This window comes from Pseudophryne corroboree, chromosome 7 (genome assembly GCF_028390025.1).
Source record: "Pseudophryne corroboree isolate aPseCor3 chromosome 7, aPseCor3.hap2, whole genome shotgun sequence".
Classification (NCBI taxonomy): domain Eukaryota; kingdom Metazoa; phylum Chordata; class Amphibia; order Anura; family Myobatrachidae; genus Pseudophryne; species Pseudophryne corroboree.
The window spans coordinates 230,158,986-230,182,941 of NC_086450.1; the positions used below are offsets into that span (position 1 = coordinate 230,158,986).

Here is a 23,956-nt window from a genome sequence, read left to right on the forward strand (position 1 = left end):
ACTGTGTATTGTTCTGAATTGGACTAAAATCTGTTGTGCAGGATTTTATTTTACAGATAGATGCATACATACATGCATGCATGCATGCATGCATGCATGCATACATACATACATACATACATACATACATACATGCCATTCTGTTGTGTAAATGCCAACTCAGACCACTATATATTTGCATGTATGTACATACACAAATTTTGTTTTATAGGTGCTGACTTATTAAAGATGTCCAAAGAGGATTTTATCCAAGTGTGTGGCCCTGCAGATGGAATTCGTCTCTTTAACGCAGTGAAAGGAAGGTTGGTACAAGTCGCCTGCAGTGGTAGGAAGTGGGTTTTATATTGCTTATCAAAAAAAATATTATTTTCGGAATTTGTTGTTGCAGAAATGTGAGACCCAGATTGACCATATATGTCTGTCATGAATCTGAACAAAACAGATCTGTTCTGCGACATGAACAAGAGCGCAATGAGACTTCTGTCTGTGGTAGGTGAAGGTGTTATGGCCCATTACCAAACAAATCTTACTGGGGACAGGAGGGGAACTGGCTGGATCAGAGGTAGACTATGGGAGCTATGATCTATTTGTGAATAAAGATTCAATTTCCACATCTTCTGCAATTACTCTATACAGCCCTTATAATTATTACTTTGTGTGTCCCTTTACTGTGCGTTAAGTGTTCAGTTGAACTAATTAGATGCCTCTTCATTTCCGTTCAGTGTGGCAAACCATTCCTGACTTCAGCTAATGAGTTTCTAATTTTTCTCCATGAGGGCGGTGATTAAATCATGGCTTTTAAGTGTTTAAGATGTAGGTAAAAATATTCTGTTGCTAGGGCAGTGTCCTGCCTGGCATTGTAGAATGTTCCATGTCTTCTTTCATGTATACTTGGAACCTATACAGTGAGGTAGGATTTTCTGTCTCTCCTATGGGGGATGTGAAACTGGTTCCTCCAATTTCATAACCAGGTTCTACAGACCTTATCTGGTGATCTGTATTTCCTGTCGAACAGGTTTTTTTTCTTTGCCCATCTATAGCAGACCTTTAACAAAGGACAAATTGAGTAATAAAGTAATTGTTTGTCAAGCATTCTGAGTATTTGACTGCGTGTTCCATTATGAGTGCATTTTCCACATATTAGAGACCATAAAACTTAGCATAGCCATAACAGTTGCATATGCTTTACCACTTCAGTACTGAAGATTTGGCATTCAACCTTGTCTGCTCATCTATGCTGAGGCCCTTTACCAAAGGAAGCTTTGTGTGCTGTCAGGATGTTTAGTGCCTTGGAGTATCAGGTCTACAGATAAGTTGGTAGTGTTGAAGACCTTGCAGATCATCTTTTATCTATTGCTTTGCTGCAAAGCAATCTGTTCTGAACAAAGTGTTTGCTGTAATGTTAGGATGGAGGGTATGGTATGAGACATAAAGGATTTAATAAGAGATGTCAAATTACTTTTAAACTGTTCAATATCCTAAAACAGTTTTGTAACTGAATATTTTGATAAACATTGATTTAGGCTGTTGTAAATATTGTCCAATGATACAAATGTAGATCGCAGTGTTGATCATGATTCTGTATTAATGAAGCCACTGCAGAAGTCTTGTACGGTGTAAAATTTGAGATGGGCATCACAAAGCATATTTCTTTTTGCAGTGTACCATGCAATTTTCCTGGAAGAGCTCACCTCACTGGAGTTAATTGAGAAGATCGCTAACTTGTATACAATATCTCCTCAGCAAATCCATCAGCTTTACAGACAGGGACCAACTGGGATCCATGTGGTTGTTAGCACAGAGGTATGTACCCCTATCACCGCCTAAATCCCCTTCAAACAGTCAATTCCTTAAAGTGCCAAACTACACAAGTGTGGCCCTTTTTTCTCATGTTTGTTCTCTTTTCTCACTCTACAGTTAGTTAAAACTGCAACCACAGAAATACTGAATGCTAAATACTGACTCCCCCCTAGATAGTTATAACTGATATCTTACTTGGTCCCACGTGGGTCAAAGGAAATTTTGCACCAGCTAACTAATGTAACAATGTGCAAGCATTGTGGCCTTGAGATGTTGTGTGAACTGCGCTTTTCCAGGCTGTGTTGCAGTGTCTTGTATTGTTCGTTTTTCAGCAGTATCTCTAAAAACACTTCTTAAATCCTTGTTAAAGCTTGCTCGTAATGGGAAATAATTCTTGGTAAAGAGAGACGAGTTTCCAGTAAAGAGACACAGATTGGGTATCTGCACACTCACTATGTATTTATTTATTGTGTTCCTTGTGAGTGTATGTAATTCATCACCATACATTCACTTGGCAAACCCCTTTCTTATATCAACTATTATTAAATACACTCAGGGGGTGCTGTCAACTACAGGGTATTAAGACTAGACTGTGAGAGGAAAGAAACAGAAGGAAGTCTGTATTGTTGACGCACTGAGAGGATATGGATTAATTCTAAAATATAACCTTTATTTGATGTACATTAAAATAGAGTTGGATATCGTCCTGAACTGCAGTGAAACATAAGCGTTAAAATGACAGTACTAACATATATGTGTAAAGAATGGAAAAATGTGAATAAAGAGTTAAAAACGTGTCCACATGTGTTTCACGTCTGATTCTTAGGAGTTGCTGTGATGACTTATATATCAATAGTCTTTATCCAATATCAAAAAGGCTGTCACAATCTATGATATTGGAACCCGCTATATTACATTAATAGTCAAAATATTCACTCTTCATGTGTATATCTTCTTCACTCCATGAAGAATATCATCTGACAAGTACTACCCCTTGTGCAGTAGAAATATGTGGACTATAAATTCAAATGAATGCACATATATCACCTAATTTTAGGTAAAAATTTGTCTTTGAGTATATGTGGTTGCTTTAATCTTAATTTCCCTATTGCTGTAGACACAATTCTCTACTGAAATACGGATCTCCACACATAAGGAGTCCTAACACTTATTATCAGTACCTTCAGAAGATCTGTTGTATGTGTGGGTAAAGTTGCTTCGGAGGTTAGAATAATCCCCACTTTTATGGGAAACGGCCTGCGTGTATATTAATACACATCGGCTCTGTTAGACTGATTCTATTAGGAGTGTGGCTAGAAATTGCTTCTGGTAGGGGTATAGCAGCCCCAATTTTTCTTAGAAAGCAATCCGCCTGTAGACGCAACTCATTTCCTATGCGTCTATAGTATATTAATACTGAGGATTATTATGTATATCCTCAGTTGATTACAATATATTTTTCATTCACAAAGTAAATTCCCATTTATCAATGTAAGTCACTGTTATGCCATTAAAGGAATAAACCTTATTTGATTGGTTAACAGTAACAGTGAGGTTAGTGGTGGGTTATAACAGTCCAAGCTTTAATGTAAAATGACCCACATATATATTGGTTATGGTAGCTTTAAGGAATAATTCCTATTTTTTGGCTACCAGTATAAATAGAGTGATAACTGAGAGGTATAGTGCTTTTAATCCTTGTGTCACATAATTATTCTAAAATTGTTAGACTTCAGATATAGGGAAATTTATTATTATTTATGTTGAATTTATTACAATTATCAAAAAACCTTAGTTGGTAAAGCAACCACTATATGGGGAGACCTGTTATAGTTTCAGATCAGTAGAGGTCATAAAATAAATTTATGTATGGATATGGCGGGTATCTCAAAAAGTGTGTGTCATGATGTCATATATCCTGGCTGTCCATTGTGCCACAGTCACAAAATTATAACTTTTATTAATGAGATTCACAATTTGGAGCTGCTCTTAACATGAATTTTCTTGCTGGTAGCTGCTTCAATAATATCTTAGGACACGTAGCTGTCCTCTGGCTCCTGTGTGTTGCCAGTTTGATTGCTACAGTGTGTTGTATTCTGTGTTAAATTAAAGCATGCCGCTGCTTCTGGCTTCTCAATGTTGCCAGTTTATTCCTATGTAACAGTATTAGGATATTCCTATCTCAGCTGTCTGAATGTGTTACAATTATATGCAGTTGCAACAATGCTCTATTGCAACACTACTGGTATCTTTAGCTCCCAGCACAGTGTCAGAGATTTGTTACACTCCACCAGCTATCATTAGGTATGTCCGTTTGAGAATATTCTGAATATACAGATTAGATGAAGGGATATTGATTGCCCAATCTCCAGAAACCTATGTATTAAAATATGGTGACAATCAATAGTCCTCAGTAACAGTCCTTAGGAAGAGGGAGACTGTATTTAGCTGCAGCTAAGTCTACACCAGCTGCTCAAACGGACATACCTAATGATAGCTGGTGGAGTGTAACAAATCTCTGACACTGTGCTGGGAGCTAAAGATACCAGTAGTGTTGCAATAGAGCATTGTTGCAACTGCATATAATTGTAACACATTCAGACAGCTGAGATAGGAATATCCTAATACTGTTACATAGGAATAAACTGGCAACATTGAGAAGCCAGAAGCAGCGGCATGCTTTAATTTAACACAGAATACAACACACTGTAGCAATCAAACTGGCAACACACAGGAGCCAGAGGACAGCTACGTGTCCTAAGATATTATTGAAGCAGCTACCAGCAAGAAAATTCATGTTAAGAGCAGCTCCAAATTGTGAATCTCATTAATAAAAGTTATAATTTTGTGACTGTGGCACAATGGACAGCCAGGATATATGACATCATGACACACACTTTTTGAGATACCCGCCATATCCATACATAAATTTATTTTATGACCTCTACTGATCTGAAACTATAACAGGTCTCCCCATATAGTGGTTGCTTTACCAACTAAGGTTTTTTGATAATTGTAATAAATTCAACATAAATAATAATAAATTTCCCTATATCTGAAGTCTAACAATTTTAGAATAATTATGTGACACAAGGATTAAAAGCACTATACCTCTCAGTTATCACTCTATTTATACTGGTAGCCAAAAAATAGGAATTATTCCTTAAAGCTACCATAACCAATATATATGTGGGTCATTTTACATTAAAGCTTGGACTGTTATAACCCACCACTAACCTCACTGTTACTGTTAACCAATCAAATAAGGTTTATTCCTTTAATGGCATAACAGTGACTTACATTGATAAATGGGAATTTACTTTGTGAATGAAAAATATATTGTAATCAACTGAGGATATACATAATAATCCTCAGTATTAATATACTATAGACGCATAGGAAATGAGTTGCGTCTACAGGCGGATTGCTTTCTAAGAAAAATTGGGGCTGCTATACCCCTACCAGAAGCAATTTCTAGCCACACTCCTAATAGAATCAGTCTAACAGAGCCGATGTGTATTAATATACACGCAGGCCGTTTCCCATAAAAGTGGGGATTATTCTAACCTCCGAAGCAACTTTACCCACACATACAACAGATCTTCTGAAGGTACTGATAATAAGTGTTAGGACTCCTTATGTGTGGAGATCCGTATTTCAGTAGAGAATTGTGTCTACAGCAATAGGGAAATTAAGATTAAAGCAACCACATATACTCAAAGACAAATTTTTACCTAAAATTAGGTGATATATGTGCATTCATTTGAATTTATAGTCCACATATTTCTACTGCACAAGGGGTAGTACTTGTCAGATGATATTCTTCATGGAGTGAAGAAGATATACACATGAAGAGTGAATATTTTGACTATTAATGTAATATAGCGGGTTCCAATATCATAGATTGTGACAGCCTTTTTGATATTGGATAAAGACTATTGATATATAAGTCATCACAGCAACTCCTAAGAATCAGACGTGAAACACATGTGGACACGTTTTTAACTCTTTATTCACATTTTTCCATTCTTTACACATATATGTTAGTACTGTCATTTTAACGCTTATGTTTCACTGCAGTTCAGGACGATATCCAACTCTATTTTAATGTACATCAAATAAAGGTTATATTTTAGAATTAATCCATATCCTCTCAGTGCGTCAACAATACAGACTTCCTTCTGTTTCTTTCCTCTCACATTCTAGCCTTTCCAGTAAAGAGGAAAGATGCAATATATTAGCCATTCAAGGATAAGACCTTATGTGTGTGTTTGTTTGTGTGTGTGTGTGTGTGTGTGTGTGTGTGTGTGTGTGTGTGTGTGTGTGTATATGTATGTATATGTGTGTATAGATAGATAGATATAGATATATATAAACAAACAACAATAATCCTGCACTCTCATCAGTAAAAGTTCATCAAATGGTCGGTGCTCCTAATGGGCCGGATCGGTCCACACATATACCATAGGGAGTTCCAAATCATTTGGAAGGTGCACTCGCACAAGTAAATAATCGTAGATACTTCTTCATAAAATCACCAATGCTTTTATTGTCGACGTTTCGGTCTGGTCACAGGCCTTTATCAAGACAGGTGATGTATCATCTCATCAATTCATCATTAAGGACAACATGCGTGTAATCTGCAAATGCACAGTAATATACAGTCACAAGCAATATGCCTCACCGGCCCCTATGGGTACCTAACGGTTACAATAATGGACCCACCACCAAAGAAAAACACCTATTAAAACTGCCTAAAGGATATTTCCATCCAAAGGAAAAGTACCAATTACCTGGGATACCTGTAAGTGTCCACACCGGGCATCTCCCATATCAGAATATAAGGACATATAAAATGCTTGGAATAATACACTAAAAGGGCGTACTCCATTCTGCTGTTTTTCTTTGGTGGTGGGTCCATTATTGTAACCATTAGGTACCCATAGGGGCCGGTGAGGCATATTGCTTGTGACTGTATATTACTGTTAAGTTGGCCAGGCTATGGGGACAAAAGTGGGAGTTTACCTTGGTGACTCAGGGGCAGATGTATTAACCTGGAGAAGGCATAAGGAAGTGATAAACCAGAGATATGTGCAAGGTGATAAAGGCAGCAGCCAATCAGATCCTTACTGTTAATTTACATATTGGAGCTGATTGGCTGGTGCCTTTATCACCTTGCAGATATCACTGGCTTATCACTTCCTTATGCCTTCTCCAGGTTAATACATCTGCCCCTCAGTCCTGTGCCAGGCGCATGGACATAAGGGTCAGGACTAAAGACGTTGAGTCTTAAAGGCTGGGCAAAAGGTATGTCTCTGAAATTGCCTGGGACAAAGAAATGTTTGCCTCTCCTATTCTAGCTGCAGTTTAAGGCTTTATATGATGTTAGTGTGAAACAGAGCGTGAATTCAGCATTATTCAGAAGACGTTCCTAAGTGGAACTCTAAGAATTGAAAAGCCAGATTGAGAGAAGACTTAGTACAGCATTTGCAGACTAGTGAGACCTTCTTGCTTAAACAAGATATACTTAACTAAAGGAGCAGTGGTATAATCTTATTATTCTTAACAGCATACCTGACACACATTTTGATTTTAAGTCTTTTACTCTTCAGGGCTGATGTAGAGTTGAATGCAAAATAGTCTATCCCCTATGTATAAATGATAATTTAATATAAGTATTGTATTAATGGTGCTTTATACTTCAGGCAAGAAGGTGCAAGCCTAGGATAAAGGAGTTAAATGGTATTGTGTAGATTGAAATACACAAGGAAAAGGGTCCCTTACTCATGTGATCTTTCAGATTAGAGGGGGAGGCACAGTGGGTGGCTGTGAGGAGTTTGATGGGAGATGTTGATCATACGTATAATACGTATGTGTAAGCTAAAACACTTTAGTTCATCTGTAGCCAAGACCTGTAACGTGGACATAGGGTCTAATTCAGACCTGATCGCTAGACTGCGTTTTCGTACAGCCTGCGATCAGGTCTAAACTGTGTATGCACCGCAATGCGCAGGCGCGTTGCATTTGTACAAAGCGGATCGCCGCTCAGTGATGGGTTTGTGCGAAGAATCCATTTGTACCGGCGTTCACAAGGAGATTCACAGGAAGAAGCCATTTGTGGGTGTCAACTGACTGTTTTCTGGGAGTGGTTGGAAAAACGCAGACCCGTCGAAGCACTTGCAGGGCTGGTGTCTGACGTCAATTTCGGTCCTGAACAGGCTGAAGTGATTGCAGCAGCTGAGTAAGTCCTGGGCTACTGAGAGACTGCACTAAGGCCCTCATTCCGAGTTGTTCGCTCGCTAGCTGCTTTTAGCAGCAGTGCAAACGCTAAGCCGCCGCCCTCTGTGAGTGTATAATAGCTTAGCAGAAGTGCGAACGAAAGGATCGCAGCGCTGCTACTAAAAAAAAGAATGCAGTTTCAGAGTAGCTGCAGACCTACTCCTACCTTGCGATGACTTCAGACTATTTAGTTCCTGCTTTGACGTCACAAACACGCCCGGCGTTCGGCCAGCCACTCCCCCGTTTCCCCAGCCACTCCTGCGTTTTTACACACACTCCCTGAAAACGCTCAGTTACCACCCAGAAACACCCACTTCCTGTCAATCACTCAACGATCAGCAGTGCGACAAACGCGTTGCTCGAGCTTGTGTAAAACTGCATCGGCTTTTGTGAAAGTACGTTGCGCGTGCGCAGTGCGCACCAGTGCCGATTTTTTGCCTGATCGCTGCGCTGCGAACAACGGCAGCTAGCAATCAACTCTGAATGACCCCCTAAATCTGTTTGTACAAGTTTGCCACACATGCAATCGTACACTTGCAAAGCGAAAATATACTCCCCTATGGGCGGTGACTATGCGAATGAAGGACTGCAAAAAAAAAAAAACCTATCGAGCGAACAAGTCTGAATTAGACCCTATGTACTGATCTGCCATTATGTAACCTGCTTTAAGGGTAATTCCTGTGACCTACTCTAATTTGTTTCCCCCAGATGTGTAAAAGATGTTCCTGTCTTGTCTGCAGTACGAGTATAACTAGAATATCCCTAGTCTGCAATAGAAGTAATAATAAAGAATTGACTAACCAATATATAATTCCTACTTAAAATGTATTTCTTGTTAATCAAAAAGCAAATAAAGTTACCAGATTGTGCCTCCACAATAGGTAGTTCTAAATTGATTAGTAGTGCGGCAGTAATAGTGTAAATGTAAAATATCATACACAATTATTAAACTAATTAGTGCTGATGTGAAGTTGGATGCATCTCAAGATGAGGTTGCCTTTTAGAGATGCCAATATGATGGAAAGGGGTTGTATGAATTACATATATGTATCAAAGTATGCTAAAAAAAATATCGTCAATCTAAATTAATGAGGTGATACAATTTGTTGATTTAAATTTTTATTTAAAAGTACTGATTTTCAAATGGGAGTATGAAAAGGTACAGCTCTATAATTAATTGAATAGTCTCATCTGTGTACTTTCAGCTGTATTTCAGTGTATGTGTAAAATGAAACTGAAGCTTTATTACACTTTCTCAGAAACCTAACCCCAGTACTATGCAGTTATTACTTGGGCCGAGAAGTTACTGCTGTACTGTATTATACAGTACTGTATATGTCGTTTATTTACTCAGAATACATATACAGGTAATCATAGGCTTAAATCTGTGTCATTGTATAATGATACTTGGATCATTAAATAAATGTAACCCTTTCCAGTGTTGCTTACTGCAGCAGTTACTTGTTGCATTATTTTTCCATCAATCACCTGATCCTGGTTGTTTTTTCTCTCCAGATGGTCCAGAACTTCCAGGATGAATCCTGCTTTGTACTCAGCACCCTGAAAGGTTGGTAGATAGAATTTAGAATTCACAGTACAGTATCTGCCTAAGGTGGGAAATACCCCCTAACTCGGCAATCTTTATTATCAGGGGTATCTAACAAATGTTCAATGTTTTCTATTTTGCAGCAGAGAATGGTGTTGGATATCACATCATTTTGAAGTGAGAACCCCTGATTTGTGCCAGTACAAAGATTTACATTTTCGTCTCTCCAATCAGATGATCCACAATAGAGTATTAACTGGCCAGTGAACAAAATCCTGGTATCTGTGCCAGAGTGTGTAGCAGCATAGAACAGTTATTGTTAATGTGTATATTCAGGTGTTTGTAGACCAGAATCTCTACATGGGCTTCTTATGACTGCAATGTATGAGCTGTACATGTTAATTGTAAATATGTGAGATCTGGTCCTTGTGGAAGCTGGAAGTATAATGCCTGCAACTTGTGAGATATTGTAAATACTAGAATATGCAAAGCTTTCTAAACACTGGATCTTCTTGTATAGTGTGTATTTCCCCAAATTTTTATTGTACATGTTTTCACTAAAGAAAAACTGGTTTTCTAGATCTCTTGTACTTAATAAAAAATAGATTTTATGTGTGTATATATAATAATATAGTCCCATTGAGGTAGGGACCCCCACTCGCATGTCTCGATCACTGACTGCCAGTCTCAGGATGGGGAGCAGACCACAGGCTGTATCCAATTAGCTGTGAAAATGCAGTACTTTACTGCACTTGAACTTATCACGCTAAAAGTGCCATGGAAATGAATTATTGCGGGTATGCGCACTCCCCAGCCTATTGCACACACAGCCAAACTAATATAGGAAAACATTATAGAAGTCTATTCATGGCCATAATAAAACTATTTGGTGCACAGAAATTGAGTCAAATGGCTGTTTTATGCATATAAAAACAATCAGAGCAATTTTTCAGCAAAAAAAAGTGCTCTTCTTAAATTAGGGGTACATAAAAATGAGTACAACTATATATTTGGGTCATTTTAGGCCACTTTCAAAAAGCTTTAAAGAAACAACCCAGATGCACCCACCTGCAAGCCTAAAACACTTTTCCCACTCAAAGTACCTCAATATACTTTCCCCAAGCCTTGCACCCCAATCTCCATCTATTTGCCTTTTTTTTACCCCCAAAAGTGACACACCATTATTGGCCTATTAAAACTAAAACTAATTCAAAACTTTTAAGTGCCTAATTAGTCATTCATGAGGGTGCCCCAGGGGTTCAGAACCAAATCCCCACATTTTTACCTTTTTAAAATAGGGACTTTGCACTATTTATCACCTGCTCGGAATAAAATCAAAGTTGTGCTAAAACCTATGGAGACTTTTTGACGATAACTTTTCACAGGTAATTGGATATCTGGTTTTTGCAATCATGATAAAAAGGCCATTTATTTTTTTATATTGCATAACCACCTTTTCGCAGGCCGTAGGATACCCCCATATATTATTTGTGAATAATGATGTTGAGTGAGTATTTGATGAAAATGTGGACTTGTTGCACTCTACAAACTGGTTTTGTAAATATATAGCAAGCAAAAGGAATCTTAGTTTCCCTTAGTGAAGTTGATTCCACCAGTGTGGCTCTGTAAAATCAGATCATTCTAATTTTCCCGTTTTGCGTTGCTGAATTTTTATTAATTATAATGCTAAACTTGATTTATTATAATGACATACTGTAAACTGTTGTTCCTTTAATTTTATGCTGCTGGTACTAATTAACATATTCCCTATACAACGTGTGTTATATAGAGAATAAATGTTTCAGCAATTTTCATACATGTCATTTCTATTTCTAAAATCCGCATTCTACTATTCTGATGTTTGTGGATTTCTTGCTGGCGAGCACTAGAAATGGGGTTTTATGTGCAGTTAGTTTATATCTAGCTAAAACAAAACTGTTACATGTTTCCACCAACCCTTCAAATGATTCATGTTTTAAACTACACAAGTCACCCGGCATACAATGCAATCTATTCAACACGTTTCAGATGTTCTACTATTTGTTGGGGTTTGTTTTTGTTCCGTACAGTTTCTGAATATCTGTAATTTGTGTGGTGTGTGATAATATTCTTCTTAGCCTGAATTTGGTGAACTTTTCAGTACATTGTGGGTCTGAGAATTTGTGCCTTAAGAAACGTGTCCTTTCCTGATGATTAGTCCGGTTAACAAAAAGTCAAATGCAAGCACAAGCAGTGGGCTTGTCCTGTCTTCTTATTATGAAGTTACTCTAGACACCGCTACTGTAAGGGGCTTCAAGCTTTGTTTTTGGAGGTCTTGCACATGGCTTTGGTTACAGAATGTATTATGTTTTTTTGTGGGGATTCTCCCATTTCTCTAAAAAAAAAAAAAATAATAATTTTTTTTTATAGAAAATGTCTTATTGTACTGCATTAGTTTTTCTGGTCTCATATGTCTGTATTGTATTGCACACACATTGTATATTTATCCAGTAACTACCAGTGTGCAGCTGGGAACACACTGGAGTGATATCTGCCTAATATGCTGGATCGCATAGACATAGCGGGCATATCGCTCAGTTCGTGTGCCCAACATGCGCGCTCCCGTGTTCGCTAGTGACGTTGTCAGGTTTGATGTGCTGCACATCAAACCTGACAGTATCGCTAGCGTCCTATGGTATACTTATAAAGGATGGAACATGATCATTAACATCTCTTAAGTGTGTACACAAAATCTGGGTTTGACGGGCATTCATTCCAATGTCTGAACCAACAGTTGGCCTTCCAATTTACTAGCAGTTAGTGACATCACCTAGGTGGGATCCGGTCTGAAGATTGACACTGTCTAGGTCGACAATTTTTAGGTCGACCACTATAGGTCGACGGGGTTGGAAGGTTGACAGGGTTTCTAGGTCGACAGGTCAAAAGGTCGACATGAGTTTAAAAAAAAATATATATATTTTTTAAACTTTTTCATACTTAACGATCCACGTGGACTACGATTGGAACGGTAATCTGTGCCGAGTGAAGCGAGGCATCTTTCCCGAAGCATGCGAGCGAAGCAAGCCAGGCGAGGGGACACGGAGCACTAATTGGGGTTCCCGGTCACTCTACGAAGAAAACACAACAAACAAACCATGTCGACCTTTTGAACTGTCGACCTTCCAACCCTGTCGACCTAGTGACTGTCGACCTATAGTGGTCTACCTAGACACTGTCGATCTAATGATCCACACCCCACCTAGGCCTAGTCTTGTGAGTATTGGTTTAGATCACAGAAAAGCTACTTTAAGTAAAAGTTGACATGTCTGTTAAGTCTCGTGTCCTGCAAAGTAATTATATTGTCCACTGACTACTTTTTAATGACGATCCCTGTCCTTTTTGAATTGTCCAGCCTATCCTATTTTTCACAAAATAAAATGCAACCTCAATCCCTGCATATAGCCCTTTTCTTTTGCACTTGGAGTAGCAAATATTCTATCGGTACATATTAACCCATTACTGGAGAGGGAAGATACAAAGTACATATTAACCCAATAATGGAGAGGGAAGATACAAGGTTATTAGACTGGGACTACTGTCTGATACAATCTACATAGTAACCAGACTGCCCAACTCCAAGTATGGGGAGATGGGGCATTTGTAATAGGGTAAATTACTAGACTAATTTTGTAGAAGTTCACGGCACTTGTGGAGCCCTTACTATAGTCTTACTATATATGTCCTTTTTAATTTTCCGTCTTTTTAAGCCTGGTACTATATTAAACTTTTTTGTTTTTTCCTCTGTGCTTAAAAGTGCTGTGGTGACAGGAAGGAGCCATCTCAGCAGGTCTGAATGGGTGATTAACGATCAGCAACTTTTTTTTTTTTCCCATGTCTCCCACTTTCTTTCATTTTGTATGTCTGTATCTGCAGTACCTAAGCATTATGGGGATATCTGGATGTAGGTGTTTGGTTATTTAGAATTATATAATGTTCTTTCAAATGTTACCCTGTTCTACTGCATGAAGTTGTGCTGTATCAGGTGTTTGGTGTTGGGATTCTATATAAATATTTTGCTATTTTTATTGTGCATTCATTTGTCCTTTAAACTCTATGCAATCGCAATGAATGTGCTGGGGAATGGGAAGATGACAGAACCAGTTAATTACTGCCATTTTTTTCCTGTTGTACATGAATGAAGAAGAGTAATCTATTTACTATTGTACAGGAATATTCTAGAACTGGAATTTGTATTAAATGCAAATAAAATTTGTACAAAAGCATTAAGACACTAAATGCGTGTTTTATTTATATTTGTTACGGGTAAAACCTCTATCACAGATACTGTAAATGTACATAACAATTCAATAGAGAGCGCAATTTGTATGTGCCATAATTTACTTTAATATAATTTGATAACCGCATACATATTGTTATAAAAGCAATCTTAAAAATGACGTTATAACTATTGAACAAGAAAATCTAGATGTCCATTTGAGACTGATATTTGCAGTTTTAAAAGCAACATCACTGTGCGGCCAGCGCTATACTCGACCTTCCCCACTATTTAATCACGCTCACCACTGTTCTTTGAAATCCTGCTGGCTGAGCTCAGTCTTATACTGTGGCTTGCGTGTGACTTCAGTGGGCAGTGCAGAATAGTCTCCTGTTGGGGGAGGGAGAGTGCAGCTCAACGACACGCTCCTGCCGGGGGAGGGAGAGTGCGGCTCACTTAACAACGTGCGTGGTCCGATCTCTTCTGCTGTGTTGTAGACACTGGGCTCTGATCTCAAGCGGAAGTGCTGCCACAGACCTTAACACGTTTCTCCGTTATTGGGCATAAAATGTTTCCTCAGAAGGCGTATCCAGGTAAGTATTAAGGGAGGTATTTATCTGAAGAAATGGCCAATCATTCTAATAAATTAATTAAACATCTCCTCTACTCCTGTATCAACAGCAATTAAGACAAGTGACCAACACACATTAAAATAAACTTAAATCATTCCACAGTTTAATAATTACATAATTATGTATAAATAAAACAAACACTATTTAATTGGCATCGCTAAAGAGATCGGGATACTCCTAAAGAATAGTGAACATAATTAAAAGGAAAATTCACAATCCAAAGCACCCCAGTGCTGTAGCCTAGTGTTCTAAGACTCAAGAGTGGTAACTGTATAGATACGTGGGTTTGAGTCTCACTAGAGAGTCTATATTCCTCAATTATAGTATATTTAAGATTGTTCCAAAAAATGTTTTATCATTAACACCCTTTATTCATAACCATACATAGCAACAAATATTTCCCAAGGAATCCTGGTGTCTATAATTGTAAATATGGGGAAAAAAAAAATCCATTCTGGAACATCAAAATGCTGTGGCCTAATGGTTCAGGACTCGCACTAACCCCAAACATACATTTTAAAATTGGAATATATTCAAAAGTATTTCAGGGACACTTTCTAGCTATATGTGTAGTAACATAATTCTAGTACCTACACCTGTATGTCTACATGTGTGCTTAAAGATGCACACATATGGTTGATAACCTAAATTTTAGTTAATCTGGATCATAATATAGATCTCCCCCCAAAAAAACCAAAAAAAAAAACAAAAAAAAAACCAAACCTATCGCATACAATAAGATTACATTGCATGACCTCGTAAGGAGATATAAGTCTCTCTACTATAGTCTACACCATAGAATCTCTGATTGCAATAGTATATACCACAGGTTCTCAAACTCGGTCCTCAGGACCCCACACGGTGCATGTTTTGCAGGTCTCCTCACAGAATCGCAAGTGAAACAATTTGCTCCACCTGTAGACCTTTTAAAATGTGTCAGTGAATAATGAATACACCTGTGCACTTGCTGGGTTACCTGCAAAACATGCACTGTGTGGGGTCCTGAGGACCGAGTTTGAGAACCACTGGTATATACTATATATACCACAATAGGGTATTAATTAATATGTACAACAAGGAGTAAAGCTATCACCGTTTAGCAAATACACTTAACAAATTATAATACAAATATCTACTATAAGTAGGTTAATATAACTTAAGCTGTTTATATTGCTCCATGTTTGTTTTTACTTGGAAAGGATATAGTTAGAGGTTATTCAATTCAAAGCATTCATTTAGTTCACGTGAGATTTAACTTCCTAATCCAAAAATCCAAAATGCTTCACGTTTGCAGAGGCGTTCTAACCTATCTCCTCTCACAGTTGTTTTGATATGTTCTATCTCTTGGATCTTTACTTTCTTTTTAAATTACCTTGATGTTTATCCATTGTGTTGTGACAGACTATGAGAACATATTCCTTTTAGAATGTTTCTCCTATGCTCCAAAAATCTTGCATGGAGCATATGAGTAGTTCTACCAACATATTGAAGACCACATATACAAGTGCGAAGATATATAACATAGGTGGTGCGACAATTGGTTGGAGATCCCAAAGATGAGCTAAATTGTGTACTTTTGTCTGTCATAAAATCACATGTGATACAACCTGTTTTTCTACTTTTAAAGTTACCTTTCTAGCAGAGTAATTACCTAACCAGGTTAGAGTGCTACAACCCTCAGGAGGTGATGGCTCAAAATGACATGGTGCTAGAAAAGATTTAAAATTTCTAGCTTTTTAAAGACAATCCTAGGTTCTTTTAGCTGAGTAGACAGTGTATTATGAGTCTTCAGTATAGATTTTTTTTTTCTTCATTTGTTTAACTTTAGAAAAAGTATATTTAGATATACAAATAGGGCCCTGTGCTATTATTAATTCAGAATTGGCTCTAACAATGCAACTGTGAGTTCCTCTGCGTGTACTTGAAATTTCTCAATTTTAGAACAACTGTGCCTCAATCCAAAGTATTTGGCTTTTGGGGATGCAATCAAGCCAACTATGATATAATTAAGGAAGCCATAACAGTCTACCTCCTTTTTATATGTGGAGTTGACTATATTTACATCCACGATGGAGGGAGTGATATCCAGAAAGGGATATTTGTGGAGTGAACAGTGCTGGTGAACTTTAAACCAAAAGTGTTGGTGTTGAGATAATTTTAAAATAATTGTGTTGATTAGCGATCCACCTGCCAAATAAAAAAAAAATTAGGTCATCTATGTACTTGCCATGGAGTACCAGGTTTGCCACATAAGGTCCCCCCTAATATACTGATCTTCAAGTGCACCTGCATATAGATTGTCAAAACTTGGGGCAAACCTCTAGTGCCCATGGTGGTACCACGTGTCTGTAAGTAAACTGGATTATTTTATCACACAATTATTTCATCTTTAATAAAGTTATTGATTCTAAAATAAACGGACATCTAATGGCACTCAGGTTAATATCTGAACTTAGATAGGTTCACAACTCATCAGCAGATGATCATTTTTCCATTTAACATTTTTTAATGAGATTTAAACATGTGTTGACGTTTGGAGATGTGATCTTAGTGCCATAAAGTGTGGTTGTAAAAATATATCAACAAATGCAGAAAGATTAGTCATAAGGGAACCCATACCAGAAATGATAGGACACCCATCATTTATGCTTAAACATTAACATGAATGTTAAGGCTTTGTATTGGATGATTCTGGGCTATGCAAAATGAAACAATCATTAATACAGCTGTATAAGCGAAGTCCACACCTATTTAGCTGCCCTATATAAGAAACTGTTTAATAAATAAATGGCTGCTGATTCTAATATTTTAGTGAATTACTTTTCTTTTTCATCCACTAGGGGTCACTGGAGTACTCTTGGGATATGGACTGGGCGTAGCTGGGAATGGCACGTTTAAATATTTCAATTAACAACTGGTTACCCCCACCATACTCCCATAGAGACTTCAGTATTTTTCTGTGCCTCAGTCGGGAAGGTACTAGTGGATGTCGGCTCCACAGAAAACTTCAAGGTTTTTATTTTTTATTTATTTATTTTTTCAACATTATCCACATACCTTCCCCCCCTTCCAAAAAGGCGTGGGTCCGGGATAGTGGAAGCTGCTATACGCAGCTACTGGCGTGTCTGTCCTCTCTAAAAAGAGCACCCTCTCAGCCACGTGCGGACTACCTGCAGAATTTTTATTTTTAAAAAAAGCTGACTGCAGCCTCCGTCGGCACATGGAAGCAGGACGGTGCTTAGCAAAGAAGCCCCGTCATGACCTCTACGGGTGGTGCAGGTACTGAGCGGTAGGCAGCTCTCACTGCCGCCGCTCACTCATTTATTTATTATAAGTGACTATTTATTAATGTGTTTTTAACTGTGCTGCCTGCCACACTCTCCCCACAACCAAAGCAGAGCCTCCTTTCTTTATTGGATAGCAGGGAGGTAGTGGGCAAGTGACCGGATACGCACTGAGCTCTCCGGTCACAGCCGCCAGCACTGTGGTAATATCACGGGGGGGAGAGCCAGTACCGCTGGGCGCTTGCAGGGGGAGCCAGCGAGCAATCCCCGACACTACCGCAGGGATGCTCGCTGCTCCCCGCATCTCCGATGCCGTCCTCCTCACTTCCGGATTCACAGCGGCTCGGGAGGGAGAGCGGACGAGCTGACCGCGGACAGCTACTGCCGCGGCCCGCTCTTTACTCCGCTCCCCAATCTCCGGCAGATCCGCTCCGGCCACCAGCCGCTCCAGTCCCGCCGCTCCCCGGTCCCTACTACCGCCGCACCCCGGCTCCTGTCCACTCAATACACGGAGCTCAAGGGGAGGCAGCAGGGAGGGGGTAAGTCTGCAATGACCACGGACAGCTCTCATAGCTGCCGTGGTCCAACGCTGCAGGAGGAAGGGGGGTGGAATGCCCGCAGGGAGGCCCCATTAACTAAGCTGCGTTTAGGCAGCAAACCGCTCAGGCTATTAAGCCTGTGAGGGGGCCACAATTAGATAGATATATCTATCTATCTGGTGGTGTGCATGTGGGTACATATATGAATATATATATATTTACAGAGGTCTGTTTTGTGTGATATATTGTACATATATGTGTATATCGAGTGTGGTGTATCAGATAACATTACTATTCTTGCAATAAGCAAGCACATGGCTGGACACCATTTTAAACATTACTTCCTGGTTCTTCCCAGGCAGTTGCTGCCCTACTACACTCCGCCTCTGGAGGAGCCGAGGTGTTAGGAATTTTAATTGTTTTGTACAAGCACACGTGCACTGTAATGCAGATTTATACACACTTTACTTACGTGGTACTAGTCCCGGTACGGGTCTGTCCTTCTGTACTTGCTGCTCGGTGTACATAATCAGTCAGTCTAATGCAAAGTCAAACAAGCAGCTTCGCTGCAAAGTTGGTCAAACTGTATGTCTGACAAATTCGGGCACGGGCGGACCTTTGCCGATCCTCTTTGGAGGAATGCGGGCGCATGTACTGCCTGAGGGGACATAGTGTGCTTATTTGACTGTTCAACTAGATTAGTTGCGGTCAATTCACCGCCAGCCCAATAGGCCAGTACGTCGGGTTCTCAAACTGTTATCCCTTGTCAGTTTCAGCCTACGACATTTTATTACCCGTCGGAGCATACCTTACAGTATACAGCAGTAGGGGTGTGGTTGCGCTCTGCTTTGGGGGGAGTTTGGGTTAACAAGGCTGTAGTGGCATGGCACTCCAGTTCACGTTGCCCTACAAAGAAGAACACCTTACACTTATCGCTGATTACAGCTTCTGTGGCCGTCGGCCGGTTTTGTACTCGCTTTTCAGCTCCACTAGTTGTGGCACGACGTTCACTTTGGCTACGTTTTTAACAGGCGGAGTCGGATTTCAAACGAGAATAGAGGCTTTACCTTGCGCTGGCTAGGGGTTTGGTCCTGTCTTAGACACTTGCTTTTAGCAGAGGATAATCTGTTTTCCTATCATTGTATACGCAATTCCTGAAGGGAACTACTCAGGATGTTGTCTTTACGCCTCAGTTCATTTGGCGCCCTGCTACAGGAGCAGCCATACACAGAACAGGTGGTGGACTACGGTTATGGTACTGCCACCTACTTCCAGATCTCTCTAACCAGGTTTTCAGTGGCTTTTACACCTAAGTCACTGACAAGACAGTGCCATAATGGGGTTCCATCTTCTCCAATCGTCCGTTGTGGACATCCACAGTTGGGTGGATCCGCAGAGTTGGATTCACAGATTGGTAAAATCCAGTTAACAGTTTCCCTTTATTGCCATTTGCAAGACAGGTCTGCCTAGGTCAGAGGACAAGTCGGCGGTCCTGCAGAGGACACAGGCTCTTTAGTCTCAGTAGTACACCCAAGTCGCGGTTATATTTCGGTTTGGGGGTAGTTCCAAAAATGGATGACTGTCGGTCCGATACTGACCCTGCAGACAGTGCGTTGTTTGCTAGAGAGTCGTCATGGAATACTTGCAGTCGGTGACTACAGGTTGGATCCGCAGTAGTACCGGATTACAATGGATCTCGTATTTAGACCTACTTATGGTTTGCTGTAAAAACTTTCTTGCTTTCAAACGCTACCGTTTGGCTTCTTATCGGCGCCTCAGGTAGTCACAAGTAAAAGCTGTTATGATAGTTCTTCTCAGATCCCGGAGAGGGATAACCGTTCCGTACTTGGGAGAGCTGCTCATCAACGCTCCGTCTCAATGCTTATTCCTGCAACGTGCCTTACTAACGTACAATGGCGTCGGTCAGCGCGGTTGAATTATCAACCTCAGGAGATCAACCCTCATTCCGTCACAAGGATTTTTGCATAGAAATGATTCCGAGATGCACGGTTTTCCCTGACTGAACACAACACAAAGTGTTTGTCATCATGTACGGTAAGTACGCAATTCCACGGACTGACTCTGTGCATTTGTGCCATTCCACTTTTTGGAAGGAGAATGGCGGTTTTCCACGCACTCCAGTTCGCAGGAGTTCACTCAGGTCATTTTCACCGGGATGTCATTGCACGCATCTACTGCCAAGTGCAGTCAGACAACGCGACGGCGGTCGCATACACATTCATCAGGAAGTGCGGTTGTCTCCAAGGGCCAGAGTATCACTACCCTGGTGGCTACAAGTACACAATCTCACCGCACGGAGAAAGTTTGGCGTCTGCAATTGGATAATTCTTGCAACGGACGCGAGTCTCAAAGGTTGGGGGACCTGTGGTCCAAACTGGTCAACTTCAGAGTCTCTGGTCAGATCACGGAAGATTGCTGTCAATTAATTGACCTAGTACTCAGGCCAATTTCCAACGCACTGCACCAAGCGGTGCACATGCTCCGATCTCAGAGACAAGGAGAAATTCGAGGTTGAATGGCTATGCGGGAGGTGGCTCGAATCCTCAATTGGGTCGACCGTCACCAGGTGATATTGTCGCCAATGTTTGTTCTGGAAGGCAGCTTACCTGGCTGTCAAAATGTTCATCCAGGCTACTGGGATTTGGCTTTTCAAGCGTTCCAGATGATGGTCCAGCAGTGGAATTACCCAGGGATCTAATGGCATGTCGCCAACAGTCATCAAACATTCCAGTTTGTGGCCACAACAAGAGCTCCAGAGGCTGTGGCAGTGGATGCTCTCACAATGGTGTGGCCGTACAGTTTTGTGCATCTGTTTCCACCGTTTCCGCTGTTTCCACGGTTGCTAAAGCGGACCACACAAGAGTCCACGACGGTCAGACTAGTAGTGCCGCATTTGCCTGGAAGAGCATGGTTCTCGGATCTCCGCGACCTACTCGCAGCCGAGCTTTGACCGCTTCCGCCACGTGAATACCTGTTACAACAAGGTTTGTTCTTTTACCCCAATTTAACGTGGCTGCGTTTGCCGGGGTAGTTCTTATAACCGTCCTCTTCAGCAGAGAGAACGTTCTGTAATTTGTTCTACCAACCATGTTACGGGCTAAGAAGCCAGTTACGGCAGCTCAGTAGCGTGTCTATATAGGTTGGTGTGAAGCTCGGAAAGTTCCGACATAATCTTTCAGGTTAACAGTCTTTGTTTTTAATATTTTTTTTTTCAGACTGGGTTAGGTGGAGGACTAAAAGCCAAAGTGCAGGTCTTTGCTTTGTCAATTACCTTTAAAGGCGTTTCGCTCTTTTGCCGATTGTACACACCTTCCTGCAAGGTGTCTTCAGCGGACGGCCTTTGAGTTAGATTTGGTACAATGTTCATATTTTGAACCCTTGCATCAAGTGGAGGTGAAGTCATTTGGAAAACAGGTTGTCTTAGCCGTGGCATCAGCAAGACGTGTTTTAACATTGGGTGCTTTGTCATCCAACCCACCGTATCTGGTGTTTTATCATCCTAGAGCGGAACTTCGTACGAATTCCGTTGTTCTGACCAAAGATGTTACACATCACTAAATCAATCGTAGTTCCTGTGTTATCAGATGGTTCAGGAATTTCAGTTACTTCAGATGTGATATGCGTTGATGTAGTCCAAACCTCAAGTGTACGTAAAACAGACACATGGTTTGGTCTCTATTATGTAGTAAGATGGCTTGGCCAGCTTCCAAGCAGACCTTATGCCATACGTCAGATTTAGCTTCATCATAGGCTAAGTTCTTCGTAACGTCATGGGCAGATTATAACCGCCTACATCAGGGTCAGACCATTCTACACGTTCTTTGGGAACGTCAGGGGCAGCAGGTCATGGAGCGTCTACGACGCATCTTAAACGAGCTGCGACATGGTCATCTGTGCATGACCATCAGTACGCTTTTTGGTGCGCTTTTCCAAGTTGGATACGTTTACGGCATCAGCATCTAGCTTTGGCCGTATAGTGTTACAGGTGCCAAACAGCTCTCCTGCCCACAGGGGAAGCTTTGGTACATCCCAAGAGTACTCCAGTGACCCCTAGTGGATGAAAAAGAAAATAGGATTTTGGTACTTACCAGGCAAATCCTTTTCTTTGAATCCATAGGGAGCACTGGACGCCCACCCAGAGCAGTTTTACCTGTCTTGTGTTAAGTTCAGTGGATCTTATGGTAACACAGTATCACCAATGGTCACGATGTTAGGGTGATATCTATTATGGTGTCATCTGATAGTTATCAGTTACGTTATGTGTCAACTTTAGTGTTGACCATTATATTATAATGTTAGATGTAATTCTCTATGGTTCATCCTCTCTATCGCTCCTATTCGGCTCAGTAAAAATACTGAAGTCTCTATGGGAGTATGGAGGGGGTAACCAGTTGCTAATTTAAATATTTAAATGTGCCATTCCTGGCTACGCCCAGTCCATATCCCAAGAGTACTCCAGTGCCCCCTATGGATTCAAAGAAAAGGATTTACCTGGTAAGTACCAAAATCCTATTTTTGGTTCCCAAGCTCTGTCATCAAGGAATACTAGCAGTCCAGGTCCACAGATAGTACCTCAGTCAATAGGATTTAACTAATTAAGTTACCTGTGACCAAGTCTGGCTATCATTAAACCTGGCTGTTAGTGTGTCTTTGGGGACCAAGGTTTGGAAACTGGCTAAGGTGTAAGCACAGGTGCTGCCGAACTCTTACACTAAATAAAATGTATATAAAAAAAATGCATAAATGGTATTTTATGATGTTTTGAATTGTTTAAACACAATGTATTCAATTGTTTTTGCATTCCTGTTAAATGTTCTCAGATCTTTTTAAAGATAGAGCTGTGTTTTGTGAGCTCATAAATCTCCGTTATATCATTTATGCTGCAAAACAGTCAATATAGATATATGGACATAATGCAGATATACAGGTCACAAACTGAGAAAACAAAATTGGCACCAACCCTTGTTACTGCAACTATCCGCTTAGTGTAGCAAAGTTTAGATAAATGTCTTTATAGCTAATGATGTGCTCAACATGAACCTGAGGGGGAGGAAAAAGTTCTAAATTAAGTTGTTTTTTTTAGTGTTTAATAAATAATACGTTGACACCGCTCTTAAGAATGTTATGTTACTTCTGAAATAGTAATAGTATTTGTTTTGAAAAATTTAGAGTGCAAACTAAAAACACCTGTAAATTGGATATGGATTGATCCCAGGCAATAAGAAACTAATACTGCAATATGCCACAAAAAGGAGGAAACCTTGAAAACATGATTTGTTTGGGATTCTGAGGACTGGGTTTAAGAATTCCATCTACCCGATCACTTTGCAAAAAAATGGGATTAGGTGCATGCCGAACAAGCTCACCTGAGTCTGTGTGATTGAAATACGCAAAGATTAACCAAAACCCCTGACTTGTTTTATAATTATTAAAATCCCCCCTGTAAGATTTGACATTTACCTTTTATGTACAATAAACTTGATATACTATCCCTTAACTTGGAATGCTCATGGATAGGTTCTGTGGCTGATTAAAATTAGTTGACATGCAGTCTTGAAGTCAGTCAGCCAGCCACAGAACCTGTGTAATTCATTAGCACC

At 40.0% G+C, this 23,956-nt stretch overlaps 1 protein-coding gene across 1 annotated transcript in view; it reads left to right on the forward strand.

The window, feature by feature from the left end:
- The window catches only part of TFCP2L1 (transcription factor CP2 like 1), a 46,335-nt gene extending 32,435 nt beyond the window's left edge, over positions 1-13,900 (forward strand). Inside the window, exons 12-16 of the mRNA XM_063934029.1 lie at positions 212-302; positions 389-489; positions 1,661-1,803; positions 9,595-9,646; positions 9,769-13,900. Coding sequence (XP_063790099.1) covers positions 212-302; positions 389-489; positions 1,661-1,803; positions 9,595-9,646; positions 9,769-9,806 — 425 coding nt within the window. The 3' untranslated portion in view covers positions 9,807-13,900. The remainder of the gene's footprint in view (positions 1-211; positions 303-388; positions 490-1,660; positions 1,804-9,594; positions 9,647-9,768) is intronic.
- Positions 13,901-23,956: the final 10,056 nt, after the last annotated feature.